This window comes from Branchiostoma belcheri, unplaced genomic scaffold (genome assembly GCF_001625305.1).
Source record: "Branchiostoma belcheri isolate BF01 breed outbred unplaced genomic scaffold, Haploidv18h27 scaffold23, whole genome shotgun sequence".
NCBI lineage: Eukaryota > Metazoa > Chordata > Leptocardii > Amphioxiformes > Branchiostomatidae > Branchiostoma > Branchiostoma belcheri.
In genome coordinates this window covers 655,489-670,481 of record NW_017803824.1, presented here as the reverse complement: position 1 = coordinate 670,481, position 14,993 = coordinate 655,489, and the positions used below count along the sequence as shown (strand labels likewise).

General features: G+C 41.1%; 1 protein-coding gene across 1 annotated transcript in view; it reads left to right on the top strand.

The window, feature by feature from the left end:
- Positions 1-13,123, top strand: part of LOC109470727 (von Willebrand factor A domain-containing protein 3B-like) — a 35,827-nt gene extending 22,704 nt beyond the window's left edge. The window contains exons 23-36 of the mRNA XM_019769792.1: positions 1,223-1,370; positions 2,168-2,292; positions 3,201-3,338; positions 3,953-4,050; positions 4,586-4,737; positions 6,167-6,345; positions 7,109-7,264; positions 7,650-7,868; positions 8,459-8,600; positions 9,138-9,259; positions 9,691-9,813; positions 10,267-10,402; positions 10,987-11,221; positions 11,570-13,123. Of these exons, the coding sequence (XP_019625351.1) occupies positions 1,223-1,370; positions 2,168-2,292; positions 3,201-3,338; positions 3,953-4,050; positions 4,586-4,737; positions 6,167-6,345; positions 7,109-7,264; positions 7,650-7,868; positions 8,459-8,600; positions 9,138-9,259; positions 9,691-9,813; positions 10,267-10,402; positions 10,987-11,221; positions 11,570-11,666 (2,070 nt within the window). The 3' untranslated portion in view covers positions 11,667-13,123. The remainder of the gene's footprint in view (positions 1-1,222; positions 1,371-2,167; positions 2,293-3,200; positions 3,339-3,952; positions 4,051-4,585; positions 4,738-6,166; positions 6,346-7,108; positions 7,265-7,649; positions 7,869-8,458; positions 8,601-9,137; positions 9,260-9,690; positions 9,814-10,266; positions 10,403-10,986; positions 11,222-11,569) is intronic.
- The last annotated feature ends 1,870 nt before the right edge of the window (positions 13,124-14,993 follow it).

The following is a 14,993-nucleotide window of genomic DNA, read 5'->3' as shown; positions in this document are numbered from 1 at the left end:
TAAATTTTTGGCTGTTAAGAAAAGCCAAAAGAGGGAGAGAAATAATTTTTGTTTATTAATTTTTTTAGTTTCTTTCATTTTTTTTTTTTGGTTTCTGCTTAAAAACAAAAGTTACAGTTGATAATGATATAGCAGGTTGACCAGACCTTGGTTGTTTTGTTTTGTCTGTTTGTTACACCTTTGTTTATCCTTTTTGCTTTCATCAATCATACTGTTACAGTAGAATTGTATAACATTAACAATAGTTCTAGCAAGGCGGTATGTCCCCATTCATTCCAATGTTGGACTTGTAAGTGTAGCCCTTTGTCCATGGTGTAGCAAACTGTCATTAGGGCCTTTTCCCGGACGTAATGCTGTGTACACTACATCTGCCTTATATAGACAGCACTCAGTGTTGATTCTTCATCACTAAGCTGGTTGCCTAGCAACTGTGGTTGCCAAGCAACCTGAAGGAAAACAAATGCCTGCAGTATCAGTCGGGAAATGAGGCATGTAATTGTTGCTTTAGTTCTATTGTGGTTCCCCATTAGTGATGTTTGATTGAACACTTGTCTAACAAAAGGACTCAAGAGAATAAAGCAAATGGGGATATTACTACAACAGATTTCTTAAGGAAAGGATTACTCATTTACTAAGTGTAAATGTGTGTTGATTCTGGTCGGGAGTTCAGATATGTTGTGTTTAGATTTTTTAAAAGTGGAAAACAAGAGCTGAGGGGGAAGGTAAGAGAGTTCTATTGGTGCACAGAAATATACATGGGGTCATTGCACCTGCACAATTCTGTTGTGCATGGTACACATTATACATACTCAACTGGCATGAAAAAAACTGACAAGTTGTGGGTATTTTGTGATGTTGTCCCAACCATGTTTCTGTGTTGAAAAGAACCCATAGAAGCACAATGCCACACATGATCATAACTAAATAATATTGTATCAAAAACAACCATGTTGCATGTTATGAGACATGTACATCAGAAATTTAATAGTTAGATAACTGGTGCAATTTTTGGTGAATTAAGCATGTCTATACCTTAAACCATATCAATAAATTTGCGATAATAAAAAAATAACACAATACACAGGCCAATACAAAATGTACGTGTATGATATTAAGAGTATTGTTATATGCATGATCACCTTCATGTACACAATATACATTTACGTCATTTTGCTGTTCCAAAATGTGTCACTCACCCCTTTCTCCGTCTTACTTATTGCAGGGTTTGGGCAGTGTTTTACAAGGGAGTGGCGGCAGTGGAGAGAAGAGCACGCCTGGCTCAGGCAAGCACAGAGTGAAGAAAGTACTGGATAAACTGAAAGGTCATAAGGTCATCGCGAGGAAAGAAGAGGACGGATTTTATTACCCTGGTAAGAGCAAGAAACTTTTTAGTCCGAGAGGGGAATATCTTCATAATGTAACCTTCTATGAAAAATTTCTTTGATTATATGATTCTTTCCCTAAAATACTATATAAGTCTTCCTAAAATGTCTATAACTGTTTACACATGCACTAAAATGCTTTCTCCTTAAACAACTATATATTGATGTTCTCTGTCATGTATCTGTTGTCCAAGTTGTTTTTCCTTGCTATGATGTATTCTTCAGTCTACTTCTGTCTTGTATGGCTTAATGTTGTGAAATTAGAGGAATTTACCATTTCCATGATCTTGCGGACTCAAAGTTGCTTTCTGTGTGCTCTCGTCTCCTGCTTGTGCCTCTCTGGACAATCTCATGCTAAACCTCCCAGCTAGAGTACGGGGTAAGTGGCAGAAAAAAAATTTCATCCCCTTGGGCATTATATAACACAATATAGTTATGTAGTTGTACAGTATTTTGATTTTACCTAGAACTGTGGTAGAGTAGCATCCACCAAGTACAGAATAGGCATGTCGCTACACGTAGATTGCTTTAACAACACTAACAGTTAGATGTGCAAAGGTTAAGTGTAATCTCGTTAGATGTAACATAGCCAGCTGCCGCAACGCTGTGTGCCTGGGAAGCTGAAAGGAAATCATAAGCTCAAGAGAAATAATAGATGGCTGAAGCAATACACACATAGATTGTATTATCTGTGCCTTTTGTAGTAGCAGAAAGCTAGTTGTAAAGATGTTTAATACAATTTCTAGGACTCGCAAATCTAAATGTCACTTATTTTGACCTCGTAGGGATTGTTGTCAAGTGCCCAAACTCCAGACATGCGATTGTGGATTACCATGGCAACGGCAGGCAGCTCACCCCCACCAGATTTGTCATCCCCATGGGCGGGGCCAGGGCATGTCCTGAGCTCAGGGTAAGTTACAAGTCTTACTGATAAGCAGAGAACATTCTGAGTACAGTTACAAGTCCAAGCTGAGAACACTTTCAGCACCAAGGACAGACACAGAGTTTTTCTCCATGTCATATTGCTAGCCTGATTACTTTATCACTGCTTCTACAAGCCTTCACTGGTCAGGCCCGTAGAAGCTTGATAACCAACACCTCCAAGTCTGATATAGCACTTTCAGAGCCAAGGACAGGCATAAAATTTTTGCTCCATATCAGACTCTTAGCCTGATGAATACACAAGGCTTCTAGTAGCCCTTCCAGTAACCAGACCCCTGAGCTGAGGGAAAGGGCCTTCTGAGTACAGTTACAAGTCTTACTGACAAGCTGAGAACACTTTCAGCACCAAGGACAGATACAATTGCTCTCCTGCTGTTAATCTGATTGGTACACAAGGCTTTTAGAAGCCTTCCAGTGGTCAGGCCCCTGAGCTAAGGGTACATGTAAGGCTAAGGGCTTTCTTAGTACAGTTTCATGTCTTACTGGCAAGCTGATAATGCTTTCAGCACCAAGGACAGGCACAGAATATCCCTCCATATCAGACTGTTATCCTCGTGCTTACATCACACTGGTAAAGGCTTTCTCAGTACAGGCACAAGTCTTATTGACAGGCTGATAACACTTTCAGCACCAAGGACAGGTACATATTGTCTCACCATAATTCAGACTGTTAGTCTGTTCAGGCTGTGTTCCGGGGGGCAAATTTGAGTCCAATTTAACTCAACTTCATCTTAATTCCTATATAAAATCTGGTCAGTGTACTCCTGAACTTCAGCCGAACTTGGTCGGTTGGTGTTCAGGAACGAATTCGGGGGAAGGTCGTGAATGCTAAACACAGGCTGTTGATTCTAACAGAAGTCTTCTTCCATTTGTTAGGTTGGAGATTTTGTGCTGGTTAAGACCACCACAGAAGAGGACCTGGAGTGCTGGGTGCCGGGGATCGTACAGATGACACCTCGGAGAAGGGAGGTACAGGCCAAGTTCTACACCATCCTGCAGTTTGACAAGAAAAGGGTAGGTGGTGCTTCTTCGCAAAGTAAAAAGTCAAGTAAAGTCAATTTTATTGTAACAGGTACAATGTATGGCAAGCTCTTTACCCTTGTCTTGCGGGACCCATATATATATATGGGTTGCCTGTGTATGTACGATTTGGGAGTGTTTCTCGTGCAACGCATCACATCGCAGCGAAATGCAACAAATGCACAAGTAACTTCGCCACCGCGGGGCAAAAAAGTCAAGGGTCTGTAACCAGATTAATACTTCAAATTACTTGAAAATATTGTGTAAAAAAGTCCAGCAGGACAAGGGTGAAAAGGTACACTACATAAATTATCTAGCTGATATCAACTCTAATGTCTACAGTAATGCTTATAAGTTGTATGTATCGAGATACTGTTTCATAAAGATGATACAATATCAAATACATGGAACGTACATGGAACATCGTTTACATGATAATATACAGAAGTTCTACATAGCTACAGACTAAATACTACGCTATTTTGAGTAACTGATCTTTGACAATAACCCAATATGCAAATACTGATAACAATTGTTAACTTCCTTATTTTCAATTAACATTTTGATATTTATTTTCTTATTTAAATGTTTGTCACTCCCTCCCGTAGGTGACTTCTCTGAGAAAGGGCATCATGAAGATCCCCAAGTCCAGATACGTGTTTGCCTGTCGTTACATCAAGGATGCACAGCAGATCAACTATGAAATGTGAGGGTCAACTTATTTGTTAGCTTCACCAGGGTTTTGTTTTCAACACTGTCATTACGTAATTACATGGATTGTCGTCAAGTTGATATTTAGTAGGTGGGTAGGTGTTCATGAGACCTTGAAATGATCAGATTTTGGGACACATGGTGGCTTGTTATGGTACTGCAGCAGATATCTTTTGTTCTGGCTATGCTACCGTCACAAATTTTATGTGGTAGATGTGAAGAAAGGAGTAACTTGAGGTTGGTCCCCCTAGCAGCTTGCACTGGAACTGCAGGGACAAATCAGGATTGGCTATGGAGTCTGCCATCTCTGATTGCCTTGTTTTCCTGTTGTTTTCCGCACAGTCCCAGTATAGACACATTTACCCAAAGATGAGAAGGGTTTCAAAGCAGTCTGGGTAAGGGGGTGAAGTCTACCACCCTTATCTGGTGTGTAATGCCGACGAGCGGTTATACAGTCTAGTATACAGATACAGAATGATACAGATACAGAATACTGATACAAATTTTCCTGTTCTTTTCCACACACACAGTCCCAGTGTAGACATAGTGCAGAGACAGCCAACCCCAGTGAAGGAGGAGGAGGAGGAGAAACACATCAGTAACGAGGACTCAGGACACGTGGAGACTAGCAGCTCTGAGGAGGAGAAAGTAGACAGCGAGAAGACTGAATCAAGTTACTCAGGTTTGGAGTTACTTTTTACCTACATGTATTAAGTGTATCATGAGTGTTCGGACCAACCCCCCCACAAGGCTCAAAGGTCCACTTTTTGGTCCACTTTTTATCTTAAGGTCAAAGATTTTTAGGGGCTGGAATCGTATAAAAACTGCCTACCTTGTCATTGAATAAAAAGTTATCTCTGATTTTTTTCTTTGAAATCCTCTCAAAAATGCAGGAGATGCCATTTCAGAAGGTTCATTTTTCAAAATCTTCTGAAGGAGCATGCCCCCGGACCCCCCCTAGGAACCTTGTGCCATAGGCTGGTCCCTCAAGCTGTGGGAAGAACCCCCCCCCACCACACACACACTCAAAAACGTGGCTACGGGAGGTTTTGTTTTTATTGTGTATGTTTGTATGTTTGTTTTTGCTTATGTTTCCATAATTATTTCCACATGCTACTCACAACAGGGATACCAGTACTGATAGGAAATGATGTCAAAGGTCCCAGAAAAGGTTATCTCATTTCCTGTCTTCAATTTCCTGTCATAGCCATGTCAGTTGCCTTCTGGGCACATAGACTGCATATTGTAACATCTGTGTCCATAATATCACCAGGGTCCATAATATCGCCACCTTGAGAAACAGTGTGGTTAAAGATGTTTTTACTGCAAAATAGCCTAGGTATGTACATTTGAGGTGTGAAGGAGTGCATACCAAAAGTATGTTGCAGTAAAAATATCTTTAAGCACACTATTTCTCAAGGTGGCGATATTATGGACCCTGGTGATATTATGGACACAGATGTTATACTGTTATACACATATAAGTATGTATATATTATGAAGTAATAAATCAAACATCTCTTTCCTGGATATTGTACAAAAAGGAAAACAAGTATGAAAACCCAGAAAATTGTATTGGTTATTTTGGTTACCATAGAAAACACGATGAGGGACTTAAGTTTGATTGGATACCACTTTCAGCACCAAGGACAGACAGAATTTTCTTGCCACAATTCGGACTGTTAATCTTACTACAGCATGCTTCATCATGGCATGTCCTGAGCTCTGAGGGTTCTGTCTCTGTATAGCCAGTATAACTGCCCTTCGGTGTAACACACCAGCTTCGCAGGCACGCGGTGCGGCGGCAGCTAGCTATATCACACCGAACGGCTTGTTACACTCAATCTTTGCACATTTGATTGCAGGAGTTGTTTAAAGCTTTCTAGTGATGATGCTCCATCTGTGTTTAGTGGCAACGACTTCCAGTCTTCAATAGTTCTGGGGAAATACAAGTTTTTGAATACCTCAATTCTTGGTTGATAACTCTGATATTTGAGGCATGACTGTTTCTTGTTCTTTTCTGGGCTGGTATCAGATACTTAGTGGTTGGTACGTCCACCAAGGGTAATGGCTTTATCAGTAGAGTTTCTTTTTCGATTGGATACCAACAGGTTCTGAGTCAGGGTCCACCGAGATGTCCAGCTCCAGAACACCCTCCCGAGCATGCAAACCCACCACACCAAGGGTCAGCGATGAGAAGATAGAGGAGATTCTGAGCCACCAGAAGACTCTGGAGGATCTGCAGAGGAAACTGCAGGAGCAACAGGAGCAGCAGCTGGAGCAACAGAAGGTAAGGATGTTCATTATTAGTTTTGGGATGGAAGTATTGTTTTGGGTGGTGTTAAGGGGAGTTTGTATGTATGTTGTCCTGAGCAGTGTGGATTGGAAGTGAGTTTGAGTTTGACTTGATTGACAGGATTGTGGCTCTGCAGGTGGGATGTGGTGTGAAGTTGCTAGGAATGTGTACTGTAATCATGGTCAAACATAAACTATACTGGTTATGCCATATGTTAAGCCATACAATTGTATGAATGATAATCCATTCTTACAGGTATAAAGTGGAAGGGTATTAGTTTATGTGAGTTAGGAATCTCTATATACTCATGTCAGCTTTTGTCATCCCTAATGTTCTCGCCTCTGGAAGTTCTACCAGAATTGCTATTTGGACTTCTGGGTAAGACCAGTGGTAAAGTTGCTCCCCTCCAGCCAAAGCCAAACACAGTCAACACACCCATGCACCCACGCACCACCCAAATGACGGTCAAACACCTACTAACTTGCTCACCCACCCCACCCATCTACCCATCCAACCAACCCAAAACCACCCATCCAGCTAGTTCCTCCCAGAATAGATTTACAGCATAAAGTAAAGTAGCTAGCTGCTTTCAAGGTTCATTATCAAGCCACGACAGCCACTCTACTTTTCAATAGTGTAGCTATTGTTCACATTCTTCTGCAGCTATAGTATAGTCAGAACATCATGTAAACATACAGAATGCATAACCACCAATTTGGTAACTGGAATTTATAATGATTTGATTTTCCCTTCTTAGGCTATCCAACAAGAACTACAGAAACTCTCCGAAGCAGTGAAGAACAAACCAGAGCCAGAGCCTAAACCTGAATCACAAGCCACCGAACCACAAGTGGATCACAAGCCACCAACAGAAGGTGACTTAGAGAACGTTGAAGAGGACAATGATCAGGAGGTAAGTCTATCCGTGTACTTCCTCTCATATGAACTATACTATGAGATCAACAAGGTTTGTGTGTGATTAAGGAAAAACATTAATTATTATTAATCATTGTCAACACAAAAGGCTGGGTTTAACTTTAAGTTAATATTCAAACAATAAATTTTTAACTTTTAATCAAACCACTGCATTCATTGATAGATGGAAAAACTGTAAGAACTAGGAAGAAAAGGACTTTCCTCAACTGTTGGGGGCCAAATATCAGAACCAGAATCATCTTTTTTTTTTCTGCAAATCAAGAAAAAATGGAGAGGTGAATCCGAGAACCAACAAATTAGATGAGTGTGGCCTAACAAGCAATAATAACACTTGTGCTTTTTTTTTCAATTTCTGTCATCAGAAACATGAGAAAGTTCAAGAGTGGCTGAAGAATGTAGAGAAGGAAGGAGAGGATAAAGATAAGGACAAGGACAAGGACAGTACAAAGGGCAGTCAGAAGAGTGAGGGAAAGAAAGAAGAGACGGAGGAAGAGAAAACTAAGGAGGCAAGCGAGGCAGAAGAGACGAAAGTGTCGATGCACATGGACCCACAGGGCAACGAGTCAGTCCTAGTCACTCAGGTAAGGAAAAAGAACTTCCTCTCAAGACAGAAGTATTGTTTGGGGTGGCCCTGGTTTAGGAGGAGTTTGTATGTATCTTGTACTGAGTATTGAGGATCAGAAGTGAGTGGGCAGAGATTGTGTTTCAGTTGATTGGCATGGTTGTATGCCCTGGGTGGTAAGATGCGGTATGAGGTCGCCAGGAATGTGTACTGTGTAATCATGGTATGAAACATAAACCATGATAGTAATTTAAAAGAGTTGCCAGTATACAGAAAGTGTTGAAAGAATAGTTTATATCATTGATGAGGAGAATGTCTTTATCTGTATTTTCTGTAGTAACTGTTGTACAAATGTATAAGGAGTTAGGTAGGCTCTTGTTAGTTCATGAGTACATTACACCAAGGACATTCTACAACCTTGATTACAAAGGGAAGATGCTAGCACGCTGGCATGGGATTCATGCACATGAGTGTCTTTGGCACTCAGGTGACCTGTGAATTAAATTTTCACACCCTCTACGAACATTGCAGAAAGGAAATGTTGTTGTCAGTCCTTCTGATAGAACATCCTTGATTACACATTGTCATAACCATTGCTGTCTTTTCTAGGGTGACCGAGGGCTGCTGTTCTCACGCAAGCCGCCAGAGGTCGTTGCTGAGAGGGCAGCCGTGGCGAGACACAGTCTGCCCAAGCTGGGGCCGGGGCAGGAGGTTCTGGCCAGGTGGTCCGACGAGGGATGGTACTACAGAGGTAGGGGGCATCCCTGTACTGTTTTTTCAACTTCACATTTTCGTTATTTTTTTTCCCTTTTTAGAATATCAGCATTTTCTTCCTGTAATAACAAAACAACTACCTTAAGGATGCACTTTTTAAACTTTTCAACTTTCTATATTTTTGGAATCCAAAAAGTGTTCGAGGCCATCACCAAAGACAGTGCATAGTACTTTATTAGAGACAATTGCCTGGACAAATTGGAATATGATCTTATGAGTAATAATCAATTCTATAATGTATCATTTAATCTGGTATTTCCCCACGATCATGATAATATAATTCATTCACAAGAAACATCACTTTCCTGGAAGTCTGAAATTTCCAATTTCTCAAGATATTGGGTTTTGTGTTTACATGACCAGAAAAGACTCTCACCTGCTTACATTTCAGTGTCTATCAAACACCTTCCTTGGAGCTTCTGACTTCTCGCCCGCTTCTCGCCCGCTATATTTAACCAATGTCAGTGGCACTTTTGTATAGAGAACACAATCCCAAACGTGTTTTATTCTGCAGGAACGGTGAAACAAGCCCTGGGCGATGACAGTTACTACATTGAGGACAGTGTGGGGGACATGGAGAGGATCTTCAGGGAGGACATCATCACTGATGAGGACGATGCAAACAACATCATACAGGTGAGACAGTTACTGCACAAAATGCCTGGTGTTTACTGTGAAATGAAACTTGTGCTTTCACCAGTCACTCACTCGGGACTAGCCCCCTGTATTATCTGTATTTTGCACAGATGTGTGGCCCAAGGGATGCCCAAAAATTGAGATGTTGTGTGTGCGAAGGTTTTTAACTAACGATGAAGTATGGAATAGAGTCAAGCAAAACTCCATACGATGGCCGTAGTAAAGAAATGAAAACTGAAGCAGTATGTCTGTCATCAAGACTGGCCATAAGTAATATTATGCAAGATAGAGTACATGGAGGAAAAAAGAGAGATAGGCAATGGAAAAGATGGAAGGATGATATCAGAGAATGGACAGGCCAGGTGACCACTTACTGTTAGGCAGGTTTGACTGTACATATACTGATCTGATATTCCTTCTCTGACCGACAGTCTGGAGACCCGATCATCGGCCTGCACCCGAGCTACTCCTTCAGCTACGCTCCTGGAGTGGTGCTGGAGGTCCTGCCTGACCTGTGGACTGTGGTGCGCTACTACGACGGTGCTGAGGCTAAGGTATCATCATTATGTTTCAAGTTAAAACTTTAGATCCAACACTAAGAACTTCTCTCAGCTAGAACTTTAGACCATTGAGGGCCTGCAATGCATTGCCCTTTTTAATCAGGCCTTTTCAGTCTTCAGTGTGTTGTACTGTTGCAATTTCAATAAATCAAATCAAATCAATAGCTTTAAGTAGAATATTCATCAAGCAGTGAATGTTTTTAAAGGTAGCAAACACATACCTCCAAATTTTTGACATCCACTATAATAGTGATAGGTCTTGATCATGGAGTGACCTAGTCTCGCAAGAACACAAGATTAGGTCACTCCATGAGCAAGACCTACAGTAGACGATGAAAATTTGGAGGTACGTGTTTGCTACCTTTTAAAAAAGTCACTGATTGATGAATACTACTAACAGTTAAACTGTATGTGAGTGATGAACCTCTTCAACAAAATCAATTCCAGGTGCCACGTGAGGAGGTGTACAAGATGACAGCTGAGAAGTTTGAGAAGGACGTGGCGTACATCCTGCAGTGTGAGGACAGCTGGGTGGGGCACGCCGTGGTCGCTAGGGACGACAGCGACGGAGCGTACCATTTGGGTAAGTCTGCGGTTGTTTTTGTTGTTCTCACAGCAGATCCAAATATTTGGCAAATCTGCAAATGAGTTTTGTATAATAAGATCTCTTTGTGCAGCAAGCAAACTAGGTAAAAAAAAAATACAATTATATTACTGTTTGAAACAAAATATTCTCTTCTCTGGGTTTTCAAAAGAACTTTAACATGATGATGTGTTAAATCATACTGAGTTCAAAAGAAACCATTGGGAAAAGAGAGACAGAACTAAAAAGAAATGGTTTATAGTGTCATTATGTACTTTGTAAGTATATACTACATTTGAATTTTACAGAAAGATGAATTTCGATTTGCAATGATTTGTCCTACTTGCAGTCCTGAAATAGACCACTGATACAGATTATTACCACTTAAACGTGTCTGGTACACAGACTGATTAATTCATTCATCCATCCATCCCTGTCCACAGGAACTGTAAAAGAGAGAGTAGGTAACGGCCGTCAGTACGTGGTGCAGTGGGCGGACGAGTCCCTGCAGGTCCAGAGCTCCTCCTGCATAGCCTTCATTCATTCATCTATTCATTCAATCATTCACTCCTTCATTCCCCCAGGAACTGTGAAGGAGAGAGTAGGTAACGGCCGTCAGTACGTGGTGCAGTGGGCGGACGAGTCCCTGCAGGTCCAGAGCTCCTCCTGCATTTTCGGAGCCTTCACCAAGCGGCACGCGCTGGCGCTGGGAGACCGTGTTCTCGCCGTGGCCGACCCCGTCGCCCTCGTCTACCTGCCCGGCTGGATCACCGGAACCAACGGGCAGAAACTGGTGGTGAAGTTCTGCAATGGGACAACGTAAGTAGACATGTTTTTTTGTTTGTTTCTTTTGTATAATGAGACATAACATAACAGTTTTGTACAGTAAGTACAAGCTGGATGAAACTGGACTGTAAGGTTTGTATCACTCACACCAGGATGGACCCCTGCTCTTTTTAGAAAAGTAAGGAATTTAATGTGCTCAAGTTGTGGCTGTCCTCAAACACAGAACCTCTGGCTTTACGTCAGATGATTTGACTGTGGTATGATTTGTACTGAAAGTCATGATCAGACCATTATCACTTCATACTTCTGACATCCATGAGATTCAATCCAAAAAGTGTTTAATATTTTTATTTCACTTTACGTTTTTATTGTTCTTTGCAGGTCTGCCCACATCAACCCACGGCAGTGTTTCTGGCTGTCCCAGGAGTACTTTGACATCGCTGTCAATTTCTGGAAGTCCAAGCAAACGGCTTCGTAAAGTTCAAGATTCAAGCATCTGCCTGCAGTTCTACAACTACCCTCTAGGTGGTGCTGCAGTACCATCGCTACAGATGCAGACTGCCTGCTTTGAGATTACTCAGTGTTTGATTTAGATGTTAGAAAACTTGAAAGACTTACCATGGCCAAGTAACAAACAAGAATCAGGAAATACCTCCAGACCTCTGGTCAGTGCCAAAATGTATGTTTGTATAGCTACAGTTATTAATGCAGTCGATGAAGGTTTAGATGTCCAGGTAATGAAATACACAAGAAAACAGTTACTAAAGCAATTGGATAGTCATCGATGAAAAGAGAGCAGATGCTACCTGAAAGATCTGACAGTTTTCAAAATCTGTCCAGTTGCATGAGTAACTGTTTTCGTGAGTTTAGCAGCAGTTCTGTGTTTGCTAGATAGGAGGCATTGCTGCACCATTAAGCTACTGTACATGTACTTGTGCTGAGAGGTAGCAGCATTGTACCCCAGCTGTGTCTCTTTGCAGAAGATCATAGGGAATTGTGTTGATGGAGGCAGAACTAAGGCATGACACGGCAAATCCAGATTTAAGGCTCTGACAACAACAGAAGATACAGTGCCAACTTGGACCAATTGTACCAATCCTCGCGAAAACGACTGGCCCTAAATCGAAGATAAGGCAAAAGTGGACTTTATACTCTAGACAATTCGTGCCTTTTCACCTGAACTCCAGGGACGTTGAACCATCTCTTTCTTATTTCGAGTTAACCTCTTTAGGAGGGGGCGTTTGAGTGAAAAATGTTATGGTCTGGCTCGTATTTTGGCATGTGTTTCCTAAAAAAGCGAAATTCTGTCAAAGCAAACGACGTCGTCAGTCAACTCCTCTGAAAAGTTCAGGTACTTGACATTGTAGCGTGCAGACGTCTTCATTCCGTTACAATATGTTCCATCCGTCGCTACAATTGGTCAAAACTGCTACAGTCGGTCGCAGTACGATGCCCCCGGGGATGAAGTTTACGCCCTGCGAGCGTTGATCGAAAGCGTTTTTCATCGAGGGCGCCATAAGGCACCCGGCGGCCCGTCCCTCGCAAGAGCCTCTCCCACTCCATTAGGGTGGAAACACCGTTGGATCCGGATGCCCCAGCAGACTCTGTGTCTCCACACAAGAATGTGCCGGTGAAATAGCACAGACCCGGCTGTGTTGTCTGGGGAGAGGGGCCCCCACCAAAACATCGCTGCCCGCCTCCCTCGTTTAGACACCACATAAGCACGCCGTTAAAAGGGTCTGCGTGGAAAATCGGGGGCCTCGGAAAACAGCAACGGTCGTTAGCAGGATTAGAAATAAGTCCGTTCGGGGCCTGCATCGCTGACGTAGAAATCTGAGTGGGTCTGAAAGGGGGGAAAACATCAACAGCAACATTCAGTTACATCCCTGTTGTTTATTTGAAGATAAACTGTAGCAGGTGCAAGAATAATACACACTCTGTTAGTGGTGCATACCGGTTCACTGGACTTGGATCCGGACTTAAAGAATGTTTAGGTTCAAGTCCAAAAAAAACTAAAAGTCAAGAACCGAGTCCGGACTTATTACCATAAAATACCATTTCACATACCCCTTTTTTTCCAAACCACCTAAAACCTTCCGTAGATTGCAAAATCTTTGCTGCAAAATTAAGAAAACATTGCCATCGGGCATCATCAAATACCGGCCTTCATGTTATGTGGCCAAATTTTCACCCAGACAAAATTGCCATGGGTTTAGGTCCGGACTTACAAGTCCGGAACTGAACCTAAACCTCTGGACTTGAATCCGGACCTGAACCTAAATGTGGGTTTAGGTATGCACCACTACACTCTGTACTCAGAACCAATCAGCAAATGGGAGCCCAAAGCTTACAACTGACTGAGATTTTCTTTTATGCAATTGGAGAGCTAAGACTTAGTCCAGTTGATTTGCCCAAAATGATGATGAAGATAGCTAAATTTTTGCCTTGCCAAATGCAAATTACAATGTACATGTAGCTATAGTAAGCACTTAAGATTTGCAAGCTACTACACTTGAAACAAGCCACTATAGCTTGCACAGTTCAGTAGTCAGAAGGAAATGTACTATCACAGTTTGCCTTATAGCAGTTTGTACCTGCCTTTACCAGACCACTATAGCTACTGACCAGACAAGAAATAATAGGGCCTTGGCTTTAAGGCCTTTCCTACACTGAAATATAGGGGATAAATGTTCAAAAGCTGAGAGCTTTAGAAGAAAGTGTAGAAGCGTGGGAATGGTGTATTTGGGCTTTCAACAAATCGTTCTTTGTGTGGCCACTACCTGAAAGAGGAAATACTTCAAATATGTGTGAATTACGAAGAAGAAATTTAAGATTTGGTACCGCAACATGATAGCTATAATTATGAAGATATCAAAGGAGACAACTTAAACGTTCTTATATCTGTAAAATGTACATTGTACTGATCTACAAATTTAGGTGTTTTTGTAATGCAACTATAGACTATTTTCTTGTAGAGTGACTTATTCTTAGGCATTGAGGCAATACAATTTTTACAAAATGGGATTATGAAGCTTTTTATAATTGTTGTATAGAGCATTTTAGGCTGCTTTTTAAAATGTTGGTGCATAGTTTAAGAATGTGCATCAAGCACATACAATGTGCCAAGGATATGCAGTATGTGTATAAACCATAGTATATATTAAGAAATTTGACGTCAACATCGCATGGTATTTTATAGTAGTAGGTTTCAAGCTTTTGCATGATGTATTTTGTATGAATAGTTTATGCACTTAGAGAAAGGCATTGTCATATCTACTCAAAATGAAATGTAGTTTTCCAAATGGAATGTTTGTATAAGGCTGTATTGCAGAATCATGCATTAGTCTGAGAACTCTTAGAAAGTTATTGGAAGAAACGCTTGAGTTGTTACAATGCAGATGATACTTGTTACATTGATACTTGATTTTCAAATGGTTTGTATATAATGTAAAGACTTGTGAATGGCACAATGAAATGTATATTCGATTCTTGATAAAAGGCTGTGTGAAAGGAGTTTAATAAAATAGCAGACAGTGGTAAAATATGCTTTGCTATGATTTATTTTCTTCCGTTTAAAATTTACATCATTTCCAATGATTACAGTGACTTATTTCAATACAATATAACATTCTGGTAACACTTGTTACAGACATAAACATTGTTTCTATCATTCAACAGTAGCTATAAAATACTGCTTCCTGTTTTTCATAGTCCTTCAAATATCAGCATCCTGGCCATCCCAGTAGAAACAATACGTTACAACATTATTCTTGGACAAGTGTATATCGCATCCACGTATCTTGCC